The sequence below is a fragment of the Chaetodon trifascialis genome, chromosome 5, assembly GCF_039877785.1.
Source record: "Chaetodon trifascialis isolate fChaTrf1 chromosome 5, fChaTrf1.hap1, whole genome shotgun sequence".
NCBI classification, from domain to species: domain Eukaryota; kingdom Metazoa; phylum Chordata; class Actinopteri; order Chaetodontiformes; family Chaetodontidae; genus Chaetodon; species Chaetodon trifascialis.
In genome coordinates, this window is record NC_092060.1 from 22,339,431 (window position 1) to 22,366,427 (window position 26,997).

General features: G+C 44.4%; 3 protein-coding genes across 3 annotated transcripts in view; 1 reads left to right on the forward strand and 2 right to left on the reverse strand.

Annotated features, from left to right (window-relative positions):
* On the forward strand, window positions 1-3,174 carry mars2 (methionyl-tRNA synthetase 2, mitochondrial). Its single transcript, XM_070962317.1, has 3 exons — window positions 1-606; window positions 957-1,291; window positions 1,524-3,174. The coding sequence occupies exons 1-3, from the start codon at window positions 327-329 to the stop codon at window positions 2,700-2,702; spliced, it is 1,794 nt and encodes a 597-aa protein (XP_070818418.1). The 5' UTR covers window positions 1-326; the 3' UTR covers window positions 2,703-3,174.
* Window positions 1-26,997, reverse strand: part of rpl36a (ribosomal protein L36A) — a 324,940-nt gene that overhangs the window by 20,712 nt on the left and 277,231 nt on the right. The window lies entirely within an intron of this gene.
* med12 (mediator complex subunit 12) lies at window positions 3,085-25,551 on the reverse strand. Its single transcript, XM_070962316.1, has 43 exons — window positions 25,422-25,551; window positions 24,531-24,635; window positions 24,253-24,444; window positions 22,425-22,584; window positions 22,039-22,214; window positions 21,399-21,509; window positions 20,843-21,115; window positions 20,526-20,672; window positions 20,222-20,321; window positions 19,983-20,119; window positions 19,696-19,827; window positions 18,734-18,860; window positions 18,328-18,557; window positions 18,153-18,212; window positions 17,866-18,039; window positions 17,009-17,153; window positions 15,959-16,077; window positions 14,632-14,775; window positions 14,362-14,525; window positions 13,273-13,404; window positions 12,922-13,149; window positions 12,672-12,816; window positions 12,173-12,293; window positions 11,255-11,365; window positions 11,030-11,143; window positions 10,601-10,737; window positions 9,757-9,936; window positions 9,323-9,394; window positions 9,071-9,234; window positions 8,742-8,903; window positions 8,310-8,511; window positions 8,081-8,190; window positions 7,823-7,958; window positions 7,396-7,545; window positions 6,926-7,291; window positions 6,686-6,827; window positions 6,354-6,568; window positions 6,047-6,121; window positions 5,492-5,721; window positions 5,112-5,328; window positions 4,328-4,531; window positions 3,588-3,669; window positions 3,085-3,481 (listed from the first exon to the last, which is right to left on the reverse strand). The coding sequence occupies exons 1-43, from the start codon at window positions 25,521-25,523 to the stop codon at window positions 3,444-3,446; spliced, it is 6,531 nt and encodes a 2,176-aa protein (XP_070818417.1). The 5' UTR covers window positions 25,524-25,551; the 3' UTR covers window positions 3,085-3,443.

Consider the following 26,997-nt stretch of genomic DNA (forward strand, 5'->3'; position numbering starts at 1 on the left):
GACGAGTGATTCTCGTCTACGGAAAACGGAGGTGCTAACCTTGACAAGCGAGTAAAACACATGCGATGCTGGTTTAAGAAGAAAGCTTAACATTTAATGATTCCTTCCAGTTTCAGCAATAACACCAGGACTACTCAAAGACCTTCCGGTAATTTCTTTGATAGTGGTTGCGTTTTTCCGTTTATGCGGTTCTGCGAGAACTCTGTTTTAGCTAGCTAAATTATTTGCTAGCACTTACCGTTCGTTACTGTGCAGAATCATAACTGCTCTCCCTTGACTGAGTTTCATCTGGTGGACTTCATGTGGGCGTCGCGTGCTATCCAGTCATGAGGACCCCGTTTTTGTTCGTCGCCAGAGGCTTTAATGCTGTTCACAGACTACAACTAAGCCCTGCACCAATTTCAGCCCTGTCCAGACGTCAGAGAGTCGTCGTGTTGACACACACGAGCAGACATTTTTGCAAAGACGACAGGAGTTACTACATAACCACTCCAATCTTCTATGTCAATGCTTTTCCTCATCTGGGACACTTGTATTCAGCTGTGATCGCTGACTGTTTCCACAGGTATAAGCTCCTTCAGGGCTTCAGCTCAAAGTTTGCAACAGGTAAATCCTCCATTGACCAAAAGATGCATGTTCCTGCTACTGCTTGCATGTGATGTCCACAAGCTAGGGACCTTTGTCAGAGAATAAATCTTAACATTAAAGTCACATTAAGGCTTGTTTTTAGAAACCTGTGTACAGAAAATATAAATATAGTGTATGTATGTGATCTGAAGAGAGTAGTTTATTGCCAACTATTTTGATAATTGATTAACTATTTAAGTAATTTTACAAGCAAAAATGAGAATTTGCTGCTTGTCCCTGTTTTATATCATTGGAAATACAATGGATTTTTGGACTGTTTGGACTATGAAGGAAATGACAGTAATACACCCTATTATTTTGCATTCCAGGTACAGATGAGCATGGTTTGAAAATCCAACAAGCTGCTGAAGCTGCAGGAAAAGATCCCCTGACCTTCTGCACCGATGTGTCTGAGAGATTCAAACATCTCTTCAACAGCTGCAACGTGTCGTATACAGACTACATACGAACCACCGAGCAGAGACACCGTCAGGCTGTGAAGCATTTCTGGTCAGTGCTCTGGAACAAAGGGCTCATCTACAAGGGGAGTTATGAAGGCTGGTACTCCACCCAAGATGAAAGCTTCCTCACGCCGTCGCAGGTGGGCGATGCTTTGGACTCATCGGGGAAGGAGATCAAGGTTTCGCTGGAGAGTGGCCACAAGGTAATTAGAGTGAAATTGGAACCATAGCGTAAGTGTGTTTTTTAGTGGAGATGAATGGGAGCAAACTTTAAAGGGACACCCCACTGACTGTACACGTCAAAGTCAGTTTACGTGTCATAGATAGTACTCAACTGTGAAAACGGCTGTGTAATGTCATCTGTGGCTCTGGAGGAGTGGTATTGATCTTGTCATCCATCATTAAAACTTCAGTCCTCTCTTCACTGTCTTGCAGGTGGAGTGGATGAAAGAGGAGAACTACATGTTCCGTCTCTCTGCGTTTCGGTGTCAGCTGCTTGATTGGCTCAGAGGAAATCCCCGGGCTGTGCAGCCTGAGCGTTTCTACCAGGCTGTCCTTCATTGGCTGCAGGAGGACCTTCCTGACCTCTCAGTCTCCCGCCAGAGAAGCCGCCTTCAGTGGGGCATCCCAGTCCCAGACGACGCAGACCAAACCATCTACGTGTGGCTAGATGCTCTGGTGAACTACCTCACTGTCGCTGGCTATCCAGATAAACACGACCAATGGTGGAACGTGGCCCACCACATTATCGGAAAGGACATCTTAAAATTTCATGCCATCTACTGGCCGGCTTTCCTTCTAGCGGCTGAAATGCCTCTGCCACAAAGGATCCATGTACACTCTCACTGGACAGTAGGAGGAAAGAAGATGTCTAAAAGTTTGGGTAACGTAGTGGATCCTCTTGAACGCTCACAGATGTTCACAACTGATGGTATGAGGTATTTTCTTCTGCGTCAGGGTGTCCCAGACTCAGACTGCGATTACACAGACAACAAAGTTGTCAAGTTGGTCAACGCAGAGCTCGCAGACTCTCTGGGTGGTCTGCTTAACCGCTGCACCGCTCCAGCTCTTAACCCCACTCAGGTCTATCCCCCTTTCTGCCCCCAGTCCTTCCCAAGTGAACAGGGAGGCAGGGCTGTGGTTGAGGACTACCACATGTTGGATGCTGTGAAACATCTCCCTGCTGTGGTGGAGCAGCACTTTGAGAACATGCACGTATACAAAGCTCTGGAGGACATTAGTGCCTGTGTGAGGCAGACCAACGGGTTTGTTCAGCGCCATGCACCTTGGAAGCTGGATAGGAGGGACAGTAAAGACCAGTGCTGGCTTGACACCATCATCCATGTCTCCCTTGAATGCCTCAGGATTTATGGCACACTCCTCCAGCCAGTAGTGCCAGACATTTCTAACAAGCTGCTGTCCAGACTTGGAGTGCAACCAGGCGAGAGGAGCTGGGCAGACGTGAACTTCCTGCCAAGGTATCGGAGAATGGACTGTCCCTTTGAAGGGAGAGCGCTAGGATCGGACTCCGGAGTGCTTTTTAGTCGCTTGGAGAGTCAGAATGGTGATAAACAAAAACCTGAGAAAAGGAAAAAGGCAGCCAAATTGAAATGAGGAATTCTATTATGTTCCCTGTGCGCTGATTCAGTCAATAAAGAAATAAAGCTCCTGTGGTTGTTTCCGGTTTATCTGTGAAGTATTTCAGTATTTTCGAGCAAGAACGCACAGTACCCAGACCCTGAATCTCACATCTAACTGGAATGCAGCCATTATTACCACCATTCACACCTGTGGTTTCCCCCTCAATATGTCTGCTGTGAAGAAGGATTATTCCCATCTTGGTGAGCTTTGACCGTGTCACTCAACGTGAACTTAAGGGATTTTTTTCTGCAGCCTTATTTGAGAGAACAAATCCTTTGATTCCCATGTTGTCATGAAAGATTTCATTGACAGTTTTTCAATACAGCATACAGGCAGCCAACACAAGTACAAGACATAAAAACTGACATGATTTTTTAATGAGAAATACACGAAACTGAAAAAATTGTACAAATTGAAATAAAATAAAAAAATTGCATTATTCTTATAATTTCTGGTACTTTTTTACATAGACTTTTCCATTATTAACCATTATCTGTTTCCTTCAGAGCATAATTCCTCCTTAATAATTCATAATTACACGACTGAAGTCAAGATATTTTCTCTGATCGCTGCCTCAGTGTTTGAGATCTCATCTTCAGTGGTCCTTTGTGCCTTGAACAGTTTCCCCTCCTCACAGCTTACCCAGGACTGGACACACTCCTGCAGAGCTGGGCCTCCTCTCATAATGATGCAGTCTACTATCAACAAGCACTATCAGTAATATGAATTGGTGCCCTGTCCTGGTTGTGTATCTGAAAAGAGTGGGAAAATTTCATTATAGACATGAAATCTGCTGTTTATCATGACACAGAGATGGAAGGCATGCACATAAATGGCATTTGAAAGAGTCTGACTTACTTGAAAGTTGCTGTTGCAGCTGTCTGACCAGAGCTGCAGTCTGCTGCTGCTGCTGAGTCTGCTGCATTCCCTGTCGTGGGAACTAAAACAGAGATACAAACATCGTTATTACAGCAATTTCAAAGGTTTATACGTTGTACATAACAAGCTTTTAGATTGATTCCTGTCATTTCCAATAATGTTCAGAGTTTTGACAATAGTTTGGAGCAAGTAATCTATCTGGATCAAAAATCATGGACCGAACCTTCAGTGGTGCATAAAAGGAAGCAACCATGTCCATTATTTTAAGTGATGGCACGCAAAAAGCATCTTGTTTACATGCTACAAACGATGACTGATCATCATTTGTTTTCTTGAACGCACCAACAGGAAGCTTCCAAAAGGATCAGTTAATGAAATTTCAACAAAAATAAAATAATGCAAACTGACTTTTTAGAAAATACTCGTCTAAATGAAAACTAGTGGCTCTGTGAGCATGAGACACTGAAGCTGTTATGACATCAGAAAATGCTGGGAAAACTCCTTCAGGTATTTGGCGAGAGGTTTCAGGACATGAAAAGTCAACAGAGGGAACTGAACATATTTGCTGCTGTTTACTGTGGAACCAGTTGATGTGCCTGAAAACCTACTGCAAAGTAACAACTAAGCAAAACTTGATTCCACTCAAGACTGACTGACCCACTTATAAACCCTTATTATCCCACCAACAGCTGGTCTGATATCAACTGGATTGGACCTACCATGGGTTGCTGGGGGGGCAGTGGCTGCATTCCCAGGCCCTGGTTCTGTGCCTGGCCTGGTGGTGGCACCGCCGACACCTGTTGCTGCTGCTGCTGTTGTTGTGGAACCTGCTGTTGAGGAGGAACCTGCTGGGGCTGGACCTGCTGCTGCTGCTGCTGCTGTTGCTGTTGTTGCTGCTGTTGTTGAACTTGTTGGGCCTGCTGCTGTAGTGGACACCCAAGGAAGAAATAATGGTTTGTGTTTGAGGTTTTAAGTTTCTATGTTTTTCCCCTGGTAGCATTTAAATTTGCCACTGTTAAACTTTGTTTTATTCTGATCCGTCTGAAACTTTATGTGCGGCCATTGGCCACTTCACCTAAGGAGTGCCTCAGGGTTCAGTCCTTGGTCCATTATTATTTCCCATTCATGTGTTGCCTCTTGGTCAAATCTTCAAAAGGCACCACATCAGTTTCTGTTTCTATGCAGATGACTCCAAGATCTATTTCTCTTGTGATTCCAGCAACATGATGTAACAGAGCAAAGGACGACCCCACCTCACAGACATTAAAAACTGGCAATAACAAAATTTTCCTCAGTTAAACAAAGATAAATCAGAAGCATCATCATAGGCCCAGAGTCTTCCATTGATCACACTGACCCCCCGCTTCGGTTATCTATCCCCCTGCATTACATCCCATTTTAGAAATCTTAGCATTATCTTTTACAACAACATTTTGATGGTGATGTCACATCTGTTGTCCAATCTTGTTTCATCATCATTATAATTATTATCAAGTCACATACTCTGAGTGCTTGTTGTTGTCTGAGGTACTGCTGCTGCTGCTGCTGCTGCTGCTGCTGCTGTTGCTGCTGCTGCTGTGCTGCTTGTTGCTGCTGCTGTTGCTGCTGCTGTTGTTCTGCCAGCATCTGATTGGGCCTTAAGCCTGGATGGACACCCTGGCCTCCCATGTGACTGAGGCCGTGCATGATGGTATTCTGCTGGAGGGGCTGGTGGGCAAACCTGAGGATAACAGGACAGGAAAAGAAAGTATGAGGGCAGGTTGCAATGTAGTTAACATAAAATCAAGGGCACAAACCTTGCAAATGTAGCAGAATTTATGAGAACAATGTCAACCTGCAATTTGATTTGTAAGCAACAGCCTGCCTTGTAACACAACACAAACCTCTGTGTGTTCTGCATATTGTGTGCGTAGCCTGGAGCCTGCTGGTGAACGTAACCACTGGGCCTTTGCTGCATTTGCCTCAGAGGATCCACCACAGCCGGGTTGGCTCCAGGATGTGTTCCCTGGAAGTTTTGGTTCCCATAGGAAGAAGGAACTATACCACCACCTTGGGACGGATGCTGCTGCATCCCCATGTGTGATCCGTATGTGGTATAGCCCTGAGATATGTTCTGAACAGTGAGACATGAGACAACATTGATAATCAAAACCAAGACACAGAAGACCACTATAGATTTACTGACATGTTGAATTCAGGATTAGTTTTGTCACAAACTCCAGATCAGTGACCACATGCAAGCACATACAACTGCAGATATTTCAGTGTGGACGACAAACATTTAGAAAATTATCTGGAAATGCTCGCATGCTGAACAGAATCCAGTTTAAACACGTAAACAGCTTTAAAAAATTCTTTAGAACTACAAGTGTCAGATGAAAAATATTTTATTCTAGAAGTGGTGTCTGGTGCATCTCATAGCAAAACAACAGACTTACCTGAGATGCCTGCATTGAAGTATATGGTTGGTTAGGTGTTATTTGTCTAATCTGCTGCCCTATCATGCTCTGATTCTGAAAAAAGAAACAAGAAGCAAGTCAGCAAATAGCAAAGATTCAATATCCTCTGCCAGAAGTAAAAGAGGGTTCTTAGCACTGATTTCACAGCAGCTTTTTTCACATAAAACAACTGGATCATCCCCATTTTTAGACTTAAAAACTAAATTTAAGCAGCAGTACTAACTACTGCTTTTGGTCAACTCTACTTGACTATAAGGAGTAGCTTGACCTGTCAATGCAGACTCACCAGTCTGACCTGTAGCTGCTGCCGCAGTATCTGGCCCTGTGGCATGCTAGGCTGGGGCTTATACACCATAGGGTATTGCTTGTCCAGTCCCATCATGCCCGGCATGCTTCCCTGCATGCCAGGCATCATGCCTGGGTAGCTGGGTCGAGTGGGCATCATTTTGTTCATCTGTGGGTTGCGGGCAGGTCTGTACGGAGATTCCAAACCTGGACCTCCTGTGGAAAAACAAGTCACAAAAACCACAATCCCAGATGGTCCCCGATGAGTGCTGAACTGGTGCATCATACTGCCACTAATGAAGGTGATGATGAGAGAATATGCCATGAACTGACCTGGAGGTAGAGGCTGGTTCTGTGTGTAAATGCTCACGGTCTGCTGGCCGTATGGTAGCCTGCCATATGGGTGGTTCTGCATCAGCTCAGGCGGCATATTAGTCCCATAGGTCACACCGCCTGGTGTACGGTTCACATAGTCCTAGTGAGAAAAAGGGGAAAGTCTGTTACTTTTAACACTGATTGAAGTAACTTGTTCAGAAAACAAACATACAAAGATTGCTTGTCAGTAAAACCGACCTCTGTTTTGGCGGAGGGAGTTTTCTTCTTCTTGTTGGATTTCTTCTTGTTTGAGTCAGAGGGCACAGCAGACACGCTCTTCTCTGGCTTCACTGCCTCTATCATCTTCTTCTCTGGCTCCTGGGAGACGGGTGTGAGGGGCTCTTCATCTTCAGGGGGCAAGGGGAGCGGCTCCAGGTAATAGCTACGAGGTTTGGGCTTCAGGTGGGTGTGGTACAGCAGAAAACGCTGCTGCTCCTCAAATTTGGTGACCTTGCGGTCCACGCGCACCGTTCCGAACCAGCCCCAGGAGAGAGGGGCGGAGTGTTTGAGACCCTCAAAGACGTCCCAGGGAGAGATCTTCTGTTTGGTTGATACTTGAAGACCCTGATGGCAGAGAGACACGGCAGTGGTATTTAACTCAAGATCAGCATGTGTAGATGATGATGTCCTAAACTTTTCTTCACGATGACTTCAATGTTACCACGTACCTCCTTCTCAAATCCAGCGATCTTGTTCCCCTTTGTGTCTATTAGTGAGCCCTGAGGTTCACAGGTTATGACGTCTCGGGTCTGCTTGGGCAGTGGCAGAAGCTGGCGAACCTTTTCCAAACTTTCTGACTGCCGATCTCCAAGCTCTTTCTGTGGAAGCAACAAACATTGTGGAGAGGAGCCATTATGAAAATGTTGAGCACATTATTCAAAATCTTTGCTTGCATTAGCTAATCAAGTGAGATGTAGATGAAAAAAACCTTAATTATCTTTTTTTGCACATGAGGTACTGTGACCTTTTCATCTGGAGTTTTTCTTTCCTCAATGCCCTTTTCTTACTCCAGAGAAAACAATAATAAAAAGTTAATGGGCCTAGACTTTAAAGCACAACAAAACCAAGAATACAGAGGAAATGTACTGTTCTTACCCTGAGCTTCTTAACCAGATTCATATAGGCTCTCTTATTCTCCTCCATGCTGCCCTGAGAGATGCTGGACATGTCAGCCGCCAGTGTACCATTAATCAGCACACTCAACATGTCCAACACTGTCGTGAAGAGCTCACTGTTGGAGAAAAGCAAACATACTGTAAGAGCCAGGCAGATCAAGGGATTGAAGTATCAAATTAGAGGAATAATGTGTGGACTGCACTATGGAATGGGGTTTTCTTTTTAGTCAACACTCACTTGTTGGACTGCATGTCAACTGTGCCGCTGCTGATAATGTCAAGGAGTAGTACGGCCCACTCAGTGGTCTGCTGGGTGCTGCGCTGCACTGTGTCAAACATGCCACCCACCTTGTTCAGAGAGGAAAAAAAAAATCATTGTTATAGTCTCCTCACAACATGTGTACTCAAATCCAAAGTCAGTGACGCTGCACTGTAAAGCTGCTTGTAGGGATTCAAGACATTCTTACAAGATTAAGTCGTAGTTTCAGAGCCTCGTGCATCATCTGCTTGGCTTTGCAGTCGTCCTGGTACTGGTCTTCTCTCCAGTTCGTAACAATCTGCTGCACTTGGCTGTAGAGGGAAGTGAGAAGGCCTTCCCTCTGTTCATCCTGCCCCTTCAAGCAGGTCAGCACCAAAGACAAGAATGGCTGCTGGCTCAGCAGGGACATGCTGGGGAGAGGGGAACAAAATGAATTCAATAAACAAGAAATCATGTTCAGACGGCTGGCGAACTCTGTTTTTATAGCTTCCAGAGCCTGTGAGGGTGGCACAAAATGAAAGTGCCCATTTTTAAACACAGTCTACGAGATATGACCCAAGAATTTTCACTTTGTAGAACTACAAGATTTAAGTTAATCACACTTATTCCAGTGCAGAAGAATGTAATGTTTGCCACTCACCTTTTCTGTTTCTGCCTGTCCCTCTCCTTACGCGAGGAGGAACCCAGGTGCTGTCCTTTCTCCAGCTCCTCTCCTGCTGCCTTCAGTACATGGCCCTGAACCGAGGTGGGCAGCTTGGCTATCAAAGGAGCCACCAGCCACACACCTGACCGCTCTGATGAGCTGCAGCATACACGAAAAATGTTCGATTTAAACATCAATAAGTACAATCAAAAGTGAAAGTTAAAAACCTTGACGAGACTGCTACAGATGAATGTGAGAATATCAAATGTTCCTACAAAACCCAATGCAAAGAAAACTGTGTGAGAAAAAAAAGGACTGATGCACACCTTAAAATTGGCTTCATCTTGCTGGTGGTGCTGTTGTTGTTGGATGCGGAGCCACCTTGGGCCGCTGCTCCGTTCCCTGAGGGGTTACTGGAGTTCATCTCCGCTGATTTCTGAAACACTTCTATGGTGGCCTTGGCTATGTTCTCCAAGAGTGAATAGAGCTCCTATTCGAAAGCAAATGGATAGTGTACAGATCATTTGATGAAGACGACGTGTTCATATTTTGTTCCTTAACTGAAAACAGCTACTCACATTGTTTGTGCTCTGTTTGATCATCAGTTGCAGCTCCAGGGACGACTGTCTCATCGTCCATTGGTCCATGTTCTATGAGAGAGTCAAGAATACTGCTAGTCATATATATGTTTCTCCTTTTACTTGTCAAAAGCCAGTTATGAGTATGCACAGTTCATGACACTGGTGAGAAGCTTCCCCAGTCCCTGATTCAGCCAGGAGAGGGCAGCAAACCCCCACATCTCTGATTCAAGAAAGACACCTGAATAGCAAATTCAAGTTTTCATTTTTGAGTGATCAGAGATGGTCAAGGCCTGCCCACTTCTTCTGAAAACCTACACATGCTAGACGTGCTATCTGCACGAAAGAATATCCATTCAGTCAAAAATAGATGATTCTCGGGCACAGACGGAAGTTAATTCTTAACACTGTGCAAGTTTCTGTGTATTATGGACCTGTAGGATGCGTTTGATGCGCTGCCTCTGGGGGTTGTCACCATCATCGCTGTCCAGCTGACGATGTGGGTAGCAAATAAGCTGCAGCAGCCGTTGCGCCTGAATGTTTACCAGCACCGGGTCCTGCAGGGCGCTGCTGTCCTCAGACAGAGACTTCAGGCAGCGCTCTCCAACCCACTCCTGCAAGACAGAGCAACGGGGGGAACAGGGGATGAAGGAGTGAGAAATTTGACAGAGGTCAACAACTTCAGTGATCCTCCAGCTTCAGTACAAGTATCATAAACTCATAAGTCATGCAAAACAAACTTGACTAAAGCCAGTTGGAAGGCGATGAAAACAGGGCAGAGGGTTATTTCTCAGGAACAGAACTGCACATGCCAGAGTCTTGGTGGGTAGAAAATGCATTTGAAGTCTCCTGAGGTCTCAGAGCATGTCCAGCCCTCTGAGCGACTGCCAGCTCCCTCTCTGGCCTTCATATCTATGTGGCATAAGTGACATCTGGTGCAGAAAATGATCTCATTCACGCTTTGTATGCATCTCTGGCTTACTGCATTTAGAAGTCGCTCAGAGAAGCAGGAGAGCTTATATGAGCAAAAACCAGAACGTTAACCGTTTGAATGTGTGTTCCCACGAAAGCTTTCAGACAGAGAAGACAATGGTGCTGATAAGTGTGAACATGAAGAGAAAGCATGCATGCATAGCTCCACGCAGAAGAAATTTGTTTCAGTTAGTCATCTCAGTACCTTCCTTTTTTACATTTTCAATTTCACACTGACTGAGTGAACTGCAGTTGTTGATTTCATTGCTTTCACATCATTCACCCCATTTCAACTCATATCCTCACCTGCTGGCAGATCGTCTTCAGAACATACTTTGCATATACATCCAAGCTGGCTGTTTCTATGGAAACATTGCGCCCGTCAGATATGTCGTCGAGGCCAGCAGGGTGCGACAGTCCTGAGCCTCTTAGCTCGGCATCACCTAAAACAAGATGGAGAGATCAGTGAAACCAATCTGTGACACGCAATGCAGTAGTTTTACAGTATTCAGTAGTAGCAACAAATGTCTTGTTTTGTCCACAACCCAAAAATATTCAGTTTAAAGACAAAGAGGAGTGAATAAACCAGAAAATACCAACATTTAGTAGCTGTAATCAGTTTTCTGAATAAATTACTCAAACTGATTGAACAGTTGAGAACTAAGCAATTAATCGTTGCAGCTCTAGTTCTAACCTTAAACCTCACTGATATGAGAGCACTGCAAAGACTCTTACCCAGCATGAAGACAGCTTTGAGGACAGCAAACACTGCTCCAACGACTATGCTGTTCTGAGAAGCAGCAAGAAGGTGGCGATCACAAGACGACCGGATACCAACAGAGGATTTATCTGCAAAATCAAAGCAGTAAAATTTTGAGCCAGAAAAGCACAATAGACAGTCTGGTAAAAAGAAAAATGCTTTTAAACAATGGTTAAAAGATTTCTGGCTGCGTTTACTACCTGACTTCACGCCATCTTGGGGGACAGGGTTGCGCTGTGGAGTCTTGAAAAGGTGCAATAGGATCCTGCAGGTGAGTCTGGCTCCTGGCTCAGAGTCTTGCTCACTGCAGGCTGGAGGTTAAGTCCACACACATATGCATCGGTTAGAGCTGAGCTTCTTCACATCACATGACGGAGGTTCACATTTTTTTATGGATAGGCAACACAACCTACTACCTCAGAGTCATATATCTAAATTTAAACCATGTCCTAGATAGACTTGTCATCAGTCAGGATGAAGTGGTGTTTTCATAGAGCTGCTGGGGTGAAAGAGGGAGCGAGAACAAAGCAGTTACCACAAGCGAGAGCTGCTGGCATTTGGCAGGTGTAATGGTGTTATATCATGGGCCAAACCCAACCAAACAGCATGGCTGAATGGGGCTTTGTCTTCAAGCTGGGAGAAAAAAGATTAGTAGTGGGGAGAGGCACTTCTCTGGCCAGTGCACAAAGAGCACCGAGGCTCCATGGACCCAAATCAAATACGCTGCGGTTACTCTCCTCGCTGTCAGAAGTAATGCATTACGCAGCAATCCTTCTCACGAGCCTGCTCACTCAGTAGTAGAAAGCCTAATGCCTAGCTTGTGCCATTCCAAGCGGAAGCTGCGCGAATATGAACTTGATCCAGCTGTCCTCAACACTGACAGTTTAATTATATGGAGTAAATGTCATAATCTCTACTTTTATATAGTCAGCAGTGTTAAATAGCATCCAGAATAAGATGAACACATTTAGAACATGTCAGGTGGTGTCGCTGAAGGGGAACTTTAGGGCTTTGGAGGAGCTTCATGGATGATGATCTGATGACCCTTCTTCATTTTGCACTGACATGGAAATACACATTTTTGTAAAGAAGGACATTTGAGATGAAATAATCCTCACCTGCATTGAGGAGGGAAGGAATGGCCACGCAGCGAACCAGGTCTTCTAGGAGGAGGCACTGTCTAGCAATGAGAATGGCTACGAAGGTTGCCAGGGAATCATGGAAGGACAAATCGCTAACCTGAAGGAGGGGGACAGAGAAGAAAGAAGCGACTGTAATCACAGAAGAACTGAATAATATGATGGGAATTACATTAAAACTGAACTAAAGGCAGGTAGATGGTGAAATATCTGGCACTTGTTATTCCTGAAAATGAGCTACAACCAGAATTTACAAGCAAGTGATGTTGAGTCAGACCACAGATCTAACAATTACTCCTTTAACAAGACAAGTGCTACATAAGGAGGACTAAAGCTGGATTCACACCTCTGCATTAAAAGGTTATGCCGTACCTATAGTGCTCAACTACAAATCATAACCTCTGCCTTAGGTACCAGTGGCAGGACCATCTTACGCCGACTACACATCCAGTTTAAGAGTTACGAAACCACAACTTACATCTACATTACACAGCAAATCATTGAAGCCACAGTTGCCATTGTTAGAGGAGCAGCAGAGAGCCTTGAGGATGCCGAGCCACTCGGCACTCAGGGAGCGACAGTACGCCGTCAGCTCAGCACACAGGATCCCAATATCGTTCACCCTGAAAGCACATCACAAGATTTAAAATGAAAGCCCGGCAAAGAGTAGAAAACCGGAACAGCCCGAGCCATACAGACACAACACAGTCGTAACAAAAGCGACACACCTCTCTGGGTCCCTGTGGTCCACACACACGTCCATGAGCACGTTACAGACGAAGCTGTAGCGGTTGGCTGGGCTGTCGTTGAGGATCTTGCCCACCATGGAGTGGTTGAAGTTGTGGGCCGAGGGGTTGGCGATGGCCTCCATCATGAACACCGGATCCCAGAGCATGTTGGAGTCTGACGGGTCGATATTGCAGTAGATGGAATTTTTCACCTTGGAGCAGAACTCACTGAGAGAGGCCACGAGGGGAAAGGAAAGAATAACAAAGGATTATGATGGTGCAGGCAACTGAAAGTGAAACACTGATTTTCAACAAACATTCATTTTCAAGTCGGTGTTGATTTATTTCTACCTGAAGATCTCGCCAAACTTGTTCTTGAGGTGACTGCAGGAGGTGTAGAGGTCATACAGGTAGGCCAAGATACAGCGCTCAGCAGAGGAACAGTCCGCCGGGTTCACACCCGACTTCACCACGATGCGCAACCTGAGGACACGTTCACACACGTGATTCAGCTCCTTCCTTCCGTCAGACATTTTGAGAAACGCTTATTTGCTGAGAGCCAGAGGAGAAGATTGATACCAGTCTCGTGTCTGTACGTTAAGTATGGAGCTACAGCTAGCAGCCGGCTAATTTAGCTTAGCATAAAGCCTGGACACCTGCAAACAGCTCGCCTGACATATACTGTGTTAACTTGAGCTTTAGAGGTGTTAATTAGGAGGCTTTTGTCACTGCTGCTAGCTGTTTCCCCCTCTTTCCAGTCTTTGAGCTAAGCTAAGTTAGCTGGCTGCTTGTGGTAGCTTCATATTTACAGACATGACTGTTATCAATCTAACTGTCCACGTGGCCGGAAAGCCAATAAGTGTATTTCCCAAAATGCTGAACTATTCCTTTGGCAGTCTTTCTCATAGAAGCACTACAATTAAATCTAATCACTTCTAATTAGACGCTTTCTGTAAGTTTCCTTTATCTTTTACACTTAATTCAATTTAGCTAATGCTTTAATCCTAGATGACTTTGGACCAATGCAACAGCAGAATCAGCTAAAATTCCGATTTTACCAGCATCACAAATAACTGCTATTAGTACAGCTTCAGGGACTAAGTGCCCTATCAGCAGTCCTGTAACTATAAAAATCACTGTTAAAGACAGCAGGAGGAGGCTCAGAGAGAGAAACCCGCCAACTATTCCTTATCTTACCCTTAAATCCCCAAAACATCCCTTTTACTACTTTAATTATGAGTTTAACTAATCATAACCCTGCAAACATCCCTTTAAGGCAGGAATTCAATCTCTGTTTCAGTTCGTTTCACAGTAAATGCGACAAAATCGAACCATACTAGTCCCAGGTTTGTGCAACCAATTGAGATCTTTACAAAATGTCATAAGACTGACACTCTGGGGTATCCTATTGACAAACATCACAGCTTATTGGTGACATACCCATCAAAAACTTGCGCTGTCTGCTCAGGATTGAGGATGAGGCAGGAGTGGTACCTCCTCAGCACAGCTACAATACACAGACACAGGCTGGTGGTGTAGCTGCCCACCAGGCTGGACGACTTCAGCAGCAGCTCGGCTTCCACCAGACTCAACTCATTCAGAAGCTACAAAACACACACAGTCGATGGAGTTTCAAACAACAATGAATGAAAGCAGATGTATCTGGATTCATCCACATTTAAATGACATATAGTGCAAAGCTGCCCATACCTGAATAGCAAAATCTATGAGGCCACTAATGTTGAGGGAGTACTCCATGAGGTCAAAGATGAACTGAATGTGCTGGACGAGAGGCAGGTGATAAGACATCCCTAAGGCAAAGCTGGTGATCTGCTCCAGCACATTTCTGGACACCTGCAAACGAACACAACATCGCACATCATTGACATGCAAAAACAACAATCTGTACAACCTCGGCTCTGACACTGAGCTGCAACACATCGACAGGCTGCATTTAAAACAAGCAGAAACATTTGAGCAACGCCAAACCATCTTGTCAGCAGCAGGAAGTGGTTAGTTTGAGGGAGACAAACTGGACAAATGAAAGCAAAAATAACCTAAAGAGATTTAACCATTCAAACTCAAAATATCAGATAACTCGACAACATGTTTCCCATGAACTGATGTACAGAACACAAGTCAAATTACATTTTACAGGTTTACTTCACTTCCTTGGGTTTAGTTACAAGTGAATGGTTGAATTAATAAATGTTTAAACATGCATCCTTTCAGAGCGACGTTTAAGGAATATTTCAACAATTTGGGAAACACAGGAGAAAATCTACCCCTCTCGTTTCAGTTTAATACGAACCAACAGCCAGCAGGTGGCTAGCTTAGCATAGCATTAAGACTGAAAGCAGGAGGAAACAGCTAGCTGGTCTCTGTCCCAGTATTTTTTTGAGCAGGTTTGCCACTTGGTGGAGTCCCTTGTTTTTGCACTATGATTTTTGTATACATTAAACAAGCAAAATTAGTTTTTAATTATGCTATGATGTTAGCCTTTATGCTAAGCTAGCTTAGTGGTGTCAACCTTCTCATTTAAGCCTATGCACGAAAGTGAATAAACATGTTTCCCAAAATGATGAACTCTTCCTTTAAAACAAACACGGGTGCCAACACAACCACAATATTATCGGAAAGTTGTTAAAATTGACGGTTAGGTGATGAAACAGGGCACATTTTGTCAAATGCCAGTATGTCATATTTTAGAATCTATGGGTATTATTGACAGTATTGTATTGATGATCAGTCTCTGAGACAACCTCTCCCTCTGATAAACCTAAACACAATATGTTCTGCCGTGTTTTAAGTGACAGTCACCTGAGTGCATTATCCATTCAAATTGTATTCAGCATCCCACAAGAGAAATCCAAATATATTCAAATTACATTAACATTCAAACGAGTCACCTTGGGAGGTCCTCTGCTGAGCGCTTTCAGCAGCGTTTGCATTAATAACCCCTGTGGCTAGTCCCAAATAATTAACTGCCTCCTCTATGCACTGAAACACGTGAAAGCATGAGGTCTCCTGGTCTAACCTGGGAGGTGACTTGGTGCTGGTCAAAGTGGGAGAGGTGCTGGAATTTGGAGAAGATATCTTCTGCAGTGGGAAAGGCCTCTGGCTTACTCCTCTTCCTCTTTTGTCCTTCCTCCCCTCCTGCGTATGTGGGAAAGAGAGGAGAGAGAAAATAAATCAGAGCGGGAGCAGCAACTCACAACTGGTCAGCGCTATTCTTTCCAGTCTGCAGAACGCGCCAGCCGTGAAATCGAGTTAAGCCAATGGTCTGTTATCTTATTTCCAGCCTCCTTCGATTTGAAGCTCCACTGCAAAATACACTGCCACGAGGGCGCCGTGCAGAAAAGCAAAACAGCACTTTTCATTTAAGAGAAACACAGCTGTGAGCTGAAGGTCATCATCAGCTCAAAGGAATGTGATAAGGTGACGCGAAACACTCCAAAATACACAATTATAACTTTGAAATCCTCAAATCACCTTAATAAGGTCGCATGTATCTGTGATAAAGTGGCTGCGAGCAGATAAGAGTTATTAGCATAGAAATTGGGTGGAAAAGAAGATGGAGTGATGCACCCCCCCCCCCCCAAGGGCTGATAAAGAAAAGAAGTTTGTCCCCTTTAGAGGAGCAGAAGAAAGGGAATACAAATGAAATGTATCTAAGGAGGAAGAGTTCTTTGGAGGAGAACAGCTGGAACGGCCGCAGTGAGGAGCCGAGCCTGCATGTGAGCAATCTTTTACAAACATCCAGGCGCGATAAGGCTCCTGCGTTCCACACTGCTGTCTGGGAAAACATTATCTCTTTCATGTGATAGGCAGGGATTTTTCTGTAGAAAGAAAATCCAGTCAATGAATTGGAGGACATATATCAAAACTTCACTGTGATTTCATTTACTCCATTTCCACCCTTAAACATGAAAAGCAGGCGAAATGAAACGGAGACGTGATCTTAAAAGGCCGTTTGCTGCCAGACAAACAGCACGCCTGCGGCTACGGTAATGTAAAACATGAGCAAATGGGAAGTCCAGGACATTAAGCTATCAGTCACAAGCTGATAAAATTGAAGAGCAGTTACCTGTTTCTGCTGTGCTTTTGCGGTTGAGCACCTTCAAGATGTCTTTGGTAATTTTCTTGATGGTGTGTCGCGCCTCATCCCTCAGTTTGCCCACACCATAGAGGACCACTAACCGCTGGTTGCACTCGTGGCTGGCGCTCTCCTCCTAAGAGAGATTTTTTTAAAAAAAAGAAAAAAAGTTCTCATAAAGTGGATGCACCTGATGACCTGAGCAGTAAAGACACAAAAAACTCATATGGGGCAGATAGATGAGACAAGGTTGAGGATTTCTGGATTCAACATAAGTATGCTTTGAAGTGTCAACCTCCACCTGAGATAATTCAGATGACTGACTTCATAGAAATGCTACATATGGAGTCAGGTTGCAACCATTTGTTTTGTTCCCCTGACCAACAGTTCAGCACCCAAAAATATTCAGTTTCCTGTCATGTAAGACAAAGAAAAGCAGTAAATCCTCACAATTTAGAGGCTGCAGCTAATTATTTGGATTTTTTGCTTGAAAACTGACTTGATTTATTAATCAGTCATTCATTAAACTGGTTCACAATTCATTTTCTGATGAACTGATCAGTTAATCTGCAAATGTATAGAGTGTAGGTCATTCACATTTTGGCAGCACACACACTCACCGTAGTGCACATAAAGCAGAAGGAAATAGACTTGAAGCGTAAAAACGTGTTTCGGTTCATGGTCACACATGCAGTTTGCTGTTAAAATATGAGCTGTCAGATGTGACGGACAACTGCAAAACATGGCTGAAATGCTTCCTAAGCGTATAAAATATAAGGATTCATAACAACCTAAAAGCGTAATCCTCTGGGATTTCTTTTGAAGTGCCGAGCAGTGGCTTCTCTCACCTGAGGAATAGGGAAGTGAGTGGCATACTGAATGTGGCGAGGCTGCTCGTACAGCTGGGGGAAGGCGGGGTCCATGCCCTTGTCCTTACAGCTGGCCTTGCTGTCCTGCTCTGGCGCCGGCTTCTCAGGAGAGGGGCTCCCCTTAGACTCGCAGTGCATCGGAGGAGAGAACATCTGCAAGGCAAAAGGGGAGTGAAATGATGCAATTCCAGGATAATAATTTAAAAAAGAACTCTCTTATGCATGCATTATGGTAGGAAATATACACTGCTGAATGGTATGTGTACCTCGTCAAAATTAGCACTGGAGTTGTGATCGATTTCCATGGACTCCGACAGACCGGTATCCTGTTGAACAAACAGTGACCTCATGTTACCCTTTTACACCACGCTGTTACTCTGTACTACTGCACAAGCGACTCATCACACTCCACAACACCAACAACAGATGCCTCCGACATGCCTCGTTCTTGCCGCTGCCGCCCGCCTCCTGCTCCTTGCGCTCTGACTCATCGGAGGGCTCGTCGCTGGGGGAGCGCGGGCGCGGCAGGTGGGAGTCAGAAGCCAGGTCCCCGCGGGAGATGAGCGTGCACATGTAGATGTTGTGGGAGAAGACGTCGTGACGGATGAGCTCGCAGAAGAGCAGGACCAGGTTGGAGAACTCCACTCGCTCGCTTTCATTCCCGGGCTCCGCTGCAGACGAGGGAAAAGAGGATTTGAATAATTTAATACCAGGGCTCCCTTGCCAAATCGTTTATAAAAATATGCACTGGGTAATGAAATAAGAGCAAAGGAATAAGGGATATAAAATTCCTTCACTGTCACATTTGAGAATCACAGCTTCAGGAAATGTAGGGAAAAAAACGCACTCAGTGTGGGGGCCTGAGTGTCGAGGAACTGCAGCAGCACATCCTGAAAGACGGGTAGTGTAGCAGCTGAGAGGGAGCCGGATGACACAGAGCCCTTCTCATCCACCACCTCCGACTCACCACACCTCTGAAAACAAACACGCAGCAGACAGACAACACACAGTGAGGGCTTAACGTAGAAAACCTATTTACAAGCTTTCCTTATTTGACACGTTCATTTTGGTTGTCTGCGGATGCCACAAAACAAACCACAAAATATGAATTATGCAGCTGGAATATTTTAGATATTGTTGCAATCTTGCAGGGTTTGACGCGTCGGTGGGATCATCCTGGCAGGACCGGACCAGAAGCCTTGTGGACTGCAAACACCTCTACTGGCTGAACCACTGCCGATACTCATGCACGTAGTGCTCTACTGATTTGCAAAACAAAAACTAAAGCACTGTGCAGACTCATATCCGAGGTTGATTCAGGGTTATAGTCAAGACTGCGCAAGTCGAGTCAGAGACAAGCCCCTTGAGACCCTGACATTTAACTATGTAATCTTTCCACCGTTTTGAGGGCAGCAGCCACTCCTGAGGAGGTAAAGCTTTCGGGCTCACAACACTTACTGCACATGGTTATTTTCTATTAGAAATGTTTCACAATATCAATGAGATAATAAATAAATAAATGCATTTAGTGTTTCCTGACTTGCATTATGTTCCTGGCAGTGTGGTGAAGGCTCAGAAACGTACTCTTGTTAGTTGAACATTGTACATGCTAGAATCTGACACTTTTAAAAAAGCGGAACTCTGACAGGAGCAGGGCGCTGCTGGCTGTCACTGAGACAAGTACAAGATGATAAAAAATGTTTGTTCTACAGGCCTGATGATGGCAGAGGAGATGTCGTTAAGCAGATCGTTACTAAAACAGTCGTTTGGGGGCCGAGGTGGAGACAGGTAGGGCGGTGTGGCTCTTACCTCTGCTTCTATTTCAGCCTGCCTCTTTTCCAGCAGCTTGGCCACCACCATGGCCCTGTGTCTGCCTGAGCGCTTACAGCACACAGCCCACTCACAAAGCAAGGTCACCACCGCGTCGTCGTCTGGGGACATCTGGACAGAAACATGGGTCATGAGACAATCCTCGTCACAGTTTATAATCTGGTGAACATTTGATCCACTTTTTACTTCCAAGTGATTAAAAAGACATATTTTTGATCATTGTAACACGGCCTCATAATATAAAAACAGAGGCAATCAGTCCTTACTTCATGGCCGTCTTTACTCTGGCCGGACCCAAATATTCGGTTGTACAGCGAATCCAGTGAGTTGTTAAAGTCAGACTTCTCAAAGCTGTGGTTGTCCAAAACCTCCAGGGTGTGGAGAACCCTCCCGATGGTGAACCCTGCCAACAGATTACAGAACTCATCTCAGCCACTGACCTTGCTGTTCTCACAACAACCCCATTCTGGCGAGCTGTGAAGAGATAAAGGAGCCCTTTTCTGACCTGCTGTGGTCTCCTGACACTTGTCAAACGACCACCTGAACTCCACCGCCTGGCCTCGCTCCTTCACTTGCTCCTCGATTTCTCTCAACTTTGTGCGGACCTGCAGAGAAAAGAAATGACCTCGTCTTTATCCTCTTCTAAGCGTATATGTATGTATCTGTCTGCATAAGAGGATCTGTTTTTTCCTTTCATTCGTTTCATGAATGCCTGTCCTGTTCTTCCAAACAAAAATGAAATAGCAAAAGAAATACAGTTTACAAGAATAAACTTTGGTGCTCAGCTGTATCAGCATGGATGGAGGTACCTGCTGTGTAAAGGCAGTATTTCCCCCGGGCATTGGTAAGCTGGACGGGGCGATGGGCAGGAGGTCCAGAGGGGAACCGGTTTTATTTCTGCTGTCTGTTAGAGAGTAATGCCACACCAGAGCGCTGGGACAGCACAGCACGATGCTCTGATGTGACAGTAAGAAAGGAAGTAAAAAAACAAAACAAAACAGAAGAATGAGTAACGGAAGAACTTCAGGTCTTGTCTTGCATGTTAAAAAGCTGATGATGCATCAGAGCATGGAGAAAAATGTCGTTTGTAATGTACTAAATATCAGTCAAAATGCACACTCGGTACCTGTAGCATGCAGCTGAGGCCGAACACCAGAGGCCTGTGCTGAGGGCAGATGTAGAAGTCTGTGAAAGGCGTCTGGGGCTGGTTCCCTCCTGCCGGCTGCGAGGTCGGGGTGGGGGGCAGGGCGTTGCCTTGCTGCGCCAAAATGCCGTGGGCTGGATGCCCTCCTGTGCCGGGGCCCAGGCTCCCGTCGCTTAGCAACAGGTTGAGGCGGCGTGTGCAGAAGTAAGCCAGTCTCCGTGACAAGTAAGCCGACTGTACAAATTCCCCTGAGTACTGAAGGACGGAGGAGAGATTCACAGCATTACCAACAGCACTCAGTGTCCATTAACATCAGTCAGCTTTGGAAACAGAAACAAAATGAGAGGCTGCCGGCCCCGCAGGGCCTCTGTCAGCAAAGGCCAACGGCACCAAAGTGCTGCGGATGAAGACACACAACCGGTCCATGGTGAACTGTTGACAGCTGTAGAAGGCCATTACAAAAGCAAGTGGCCAACGTGTGTCACTGTGTACAAATGTGTGGATGTTAAGAAGGAGAGCGTTTTTCCCAAAAGGTTACCTGTAGCAAAAGGGGCAGCAGAAGACGGAGAAGCTCATCTTCACCCGGTCGGACCTTCTCAAAACACTCCAGCACCCATGTCAGGAACTCGTGTCTGTCTAGCATGCCATCCTGAACACAGACGCCGAACATTAGCATGTAGTGCATGAACACGGTAATTACAGTGTTTAATGTGGAGACCTAGAATTCATTTGTTCATGGTTCGACTGATTGACATACACAAAATAAAACGACATTGTTGCTGTATGTTGTATGAAGGACACTGGCTTTACAGCAGGCATGGGCAGCTTCTTCTCCAGTAGTTTTCCTGCCACAAGTCTTAAAATTCCCCTCACACTTGCTGTACATCTGGCTAAAACTGCTAACTGCTCTGAGCTTGTTTATTAAGAAGCCTGTTTAATAAAGCTTGCAGCTTCCTCAGCGGTTTTCTGTTATTCCAGCAAAATGCAAAGCAGAATGAACAATGAGTACAGGAAAAAGCAGTTGATGGCTACATGTTGCCACAGCGCATCAATATGCTGCAGCATAATTCAGCTGAAACTGTGATTGCACCCTGTTACTGGAAAAGCTGATGTGATTAAAGTAATGTATTACACTGCAATATGCATGCAACACTGTTCATTAGCACACTTTAACAGACCTGAAACATGAACATGGCGAGCTTCTCGTTGTATTCCCACTGCTTCATGGCCGTCTCCACGTCAGCAGGAGTGGCTGGAAGGGGCGAGCTGCAGCCTTGACCGGGAACCTGCCTGTAAAACTCGGCCACCTTCTGAAGCTGCTCCCACAGGTACTTGGTAATAATCTGAGTCCATTCTGCACACACAAACACAAAAATGCATCTTGGAGGGGCAGAAAGTGAAAAAAAAGGCACAGCATATTCTGCTCAAAGGAAATTGCTTTTCATCCAAAAGAAGCCGCGGTATCATTTTTCATTTTTAATTAACTTTCGCCACATGGCTCAGAGGAGATCTATCACTGCACAAACAGCAACCAAAAACACACTGCTTGAGGTCACCTGCTTACCGATACAAGGATCAATCACATGCCTCTTCTTGACTTTAGTTTCTGTGATGGCTGCGTGATACGCGCAGGTCATCTTAATCATCCACGCTGAGCGCATGACAGGGACCGAGTACTTGGCCAGGTATCCAAAAACCTCCTCCTTTTTGCTAAAGATGGGAACCTGCGGCAAAGACATTTCATGTGCGTCAGGCACCGTGAAAGCTTCTCAAAACACACAAAAAATAACTCTTTCCAAGTTCAGCACAAATTAAACTATGCTAAAAAATATGCTAAATAGACCCCAGGGGACAAACCATATACATCGAGTACACATGCTACTTCCAAATGATAAACAGGCGTTGGAAACCCTTGTCTGCAATAAACTAAACATTTTAAATGCTGTGTTTTCCTGATTCTACTTCTTCTGTGGTCTGATGTAGCTGAGGAGAAACCTGGAGCTGATGTAACTCTGGAAAAGTGATAAAACATTGTTCACTGTCATGAGAAAACAAGATATGTATGCAGCAACACAGGCAGGAATGAAAGAAAAAGCATCACAAATGTAATTGCAAATAATAAAGTGCTTTCATACACTCAGGAATAGAAAGCTGACCTTTAATTTAGCCCAATGTATTCAAAACTCAAGACCTTTGCTGCCACTTACAAAAGCACTTATAGACAAAAAAATGTTCTGAGGGAAAAAAAAACACTTCACAAAACAATCTATAAATAATAGACTGTTTCCACTAACAAACAATGACATTCATTGCTTTTTGGGTCAATACACCCAAACAAGACAAACAATAGACTTGATTTACACAGAGGCATCAATTGGGTTGTTTTAACAAGGAAATAAACAGCACTGCATTGCTTACCTTTCCTGAATTGCTCTTGTTTTGTGATGTTGAAATGAATCATCGTGCAGAGTTCTGCACAGTCTGGGGACTGTTTGATCACCACGGCTATTCCAACTAAACTACAAGTATACAGCAGCGCTGTTCACTGCGTGCTGGAAATTAAGTCATTTTTTGGATGAAAAAAGAAAGACGGCTTTGTTGTTCTTACATCATTATTACTAAATGGGACAAAAAGGTAAAGTCTGGTCATTATAGCAATTACAGTCACTAATACCGGATTGTCAAGCTCAGGGTACCTTTGCTCAGCCTCAGATGTTCTTTGTCATCCTCGAGTGCACTTTGTCAGACTCAACTGTATTTCTTTCAGCTCGGTCACTCAACTCAAGGCACAGCTCACCCGAGCAACATTAGCAGGAAAGCACAGTCACATTTTATAGTTGCAGCAGGCCACATTTTCTCCCCATCAAGGATGGCAAAGGCATGACCCGTCCTATTCTGCATCTGATTGGCTTACACTAACCAATCTCACTCCTCAGACTTAAATCTTAAACATGCGAACATTTAGCTGACAATTGAATATGCAGGCATTCAGTACGCTAGCGTGCTAACCAGTGCGTAACCAATATGTGGTTAATCATAAGGCAGCAGTAACAAAGGTCTGGTTTTTTTTTTAAAGTTTGTACTTTAACAAAGCAACAGGCTTTGAATTTTAGGGGGAATCCATTTCCTTTCTCGTGGACATGGGTCAAAAAGATTTGGGATTTAGGTGACAGAGAATAAGCTGATAACTGTCCTTTCCTAATCTAAAGAATGGAAATCAACAACACAAAAACCATACACAGGAGACATAACTGACCAATCCAAACACAGCACAGAGGGCGAGGCCAATGTGGCACCTTGAGTAGGTAACTTCCACTGATCCAGCAGCTATACCACCAGTTAACCCACCCTGTAGTAAAGACAGCTTTTAGAGACTTGCACTGGGGTCTTACCTTTTTTGCCAGCTGCGTCAGAGGTTTGGTCCCAGCTAAATCCGTGAACCAGTTGTTGATGGAGCTCTGTGACCTTGCTGTGACCAGCCAGAAGTTATCCTTCTGGTTGACCTGTGGCTTACGTTTCCCCGTGTCGGGAAACGTGTTGTAACGCAGCTTCTCTGCGATGATGCTGCTGAAGTTCGAACTGATCTGTAGAGCATCAAAGGGAAACGTGTGACGGCTGCAAAACTCACCAAGCAGCATGCATGGCAGAACCTGAGTGAAGGTGCTCTTACCTTTGAAGGGTTAAAGTTGACATTTTTAGCACTGCCATGTTCATCACCGGACACAGCTGGCTGGTTATTGAATCCTTGCTTCACATTCAGGGCAGTCAACTCATCCTGGAATAAACACACATTTTGTTTGTAAAGTGCATTTTGATAGAAATTTAAACATATAAAGTTACTATTGTTGATCTGCAGCATCTCATCATTTCTGATTCCAGACCAGCTAGCAGCTGACAGAGAAAATCAGGATATGTGCTTCATTAGGTTTGCTGACACCAGGGAAATTGACTTAATCATAACGAAGTGTTTCATCGTTTGATAATTACAGCAACGTTGACAGAATACCCCCGAGGCAAGTCAGTCAGTTTTCCATCGACATCCACAGCTTATCTCAGGTTAATAATAGATCAGGAGCCAGCAGCACTGCCCAGCTAGGCCAAACAACAATCTTAAAACCGACTACCAACAATTTAGCTTGAAATTCAGCTCGCAGGTCAGGGAGGTTAGCTGTGCAGGGTTAGCTAACGCTGACTCGTTGGACCAAAACACCAAGCTAACAATTACCAGTCACGCACAATCCAAAAAAGCCAACGCAGAGTGTTTTTCATCACAAAGCAAAACACTGGTTGCAATTTATATCAAGCTGGACAGCATCTGCTAGCCGATGAGATAGCTTAGCAAACTCTGGTACGCAACGGACCGGCTGTTTTCCAAGTAAGCTGGCGAGCTAGCTAACAAACTGACAACTAGGTGCTGTTCATTGTTATTGCTAGGCCCAAATCGTCTTGAGAGCTAGCTAAACAGGCTAGCTGGTGTTAGCTTGCACAGTCTCTTGGCTGGTATTTTTCTTCATCTAAACATTAGGTTCTGACTTCTAGGTTGCACATCGTAAAATCTCACCTCTTTCTGCTTTGGATCTTGAGGATAAACGTCCGGAGGGCCGAGTCTGGGCCGCTTTAATGGCCGGTGTTCGTAACTTAGGATCCCGAATGCAGCCATCATCCAGCGGCATCACAGCCAGGGCTTTCCTCCTCCCCAGCGGTCTCAACGGAGCTACAACAACGAAACACGTTTCCGGTTAGCCTTCATCCCCGAACTTCAAAATAAAAGTCTAGGAGAAGACTGCCTTGTATTTATTTCTGCAACAAAACAATTGATATACAACAACACAAGCACATAATGTAATGTTTTAAAAAAAAACAAAAACAAAACTGCTCTATTAATTAGGATGAACACGTTGGGCTTAAACAAGGGTCAATAAGGATTTATTGATTAATAATTTCAAAGCCTGTGGTTGTATATCAACCTTTATAAACCCGTGCAAAGAAACTGCATCAGACTTTCAAGTTTGTGAATGAAAAAGATTTGCAGTCGTACAACAAATGTATTTGTTGTAAGACCATTTGTTTATTTGAAAATAAAATTTGTGCATAAATTATATCAATACTGAGGTTACACAAACACTGATTATGTGAACATGTGACTTCAGACTCATAGCAGAAAAATGTGTGAAACTACATTTGCCAGCCTGTGTATATGTATAAGTGTGAATTTTGGCTGGACCTGAGTGCTTTTAGATGTACAAGCAGGGCAAAATGTATTATTTGCACCTGCATTACAATGCGTGAGTATGGGCAGGTCTTTGTTAATGCACAGCTTTTCTGCACATTCACAAATTTGAATTTCTCATGCAGAGTTTTTACATCACTTTACAAGCTCCAAATCTCATTGGCAACTATTTGAGCCAGTGGGGAGACACTATTATATAAGCATGAAACTTCATTCTAGTTACAACATGCACAGTTATAGGGAAGGCACGATTAACAACCAGATGTCCCAGAATCCCTGAAAGCTCCAGGCGTACTGACTGTCAGCAGGTTTGTGGAAATCTAAATGAAAATTTGCACTGTAAAAAAGCATAAGATTATCTGAAATGACATGGGCCTGAAGGTCTGTCCTGCTCTATTTCCTGTTCCTGAGGCCTGTTTTGAAAAGTTCCTTGTGTCAACATTTAATCTTAGGAGCTTGGGTATTTCAGTTTGGTGCATTTTCCTAAATAAATGTGTTTAATCATAAAACCACACAGTAAAAGGCGTTTCAGTGAAGAAAAACGGTTTACATTGCACCAAGAGAAGAACGAACGGGGCCGTAAATTAATTCTTCCCCTGAAACAAAGGACAGATATCTACAATTTGTAAGGTTTATAACCATATCTGTTAAAACAACCAGTAAGTGCAGTTCAGCAGTCTTCTCAATGCAACATTAAATCAAGACTTTACAACTCAGACTCTAATCTATGATGGCAGACAGTCAAGTAAAATTGAGTGACAGGCAAACAATATCATTGTGTCACATTGCTGCAGCATGTAAGGTCAGCGCGGTGAAGCCAGGACAAGAAGCGCACAGGCTCTGAGCTGCTGACTATCTAATATGTAATGTTAATCAGCAGCAGGGGCTCTGAATAGGATACACTGAT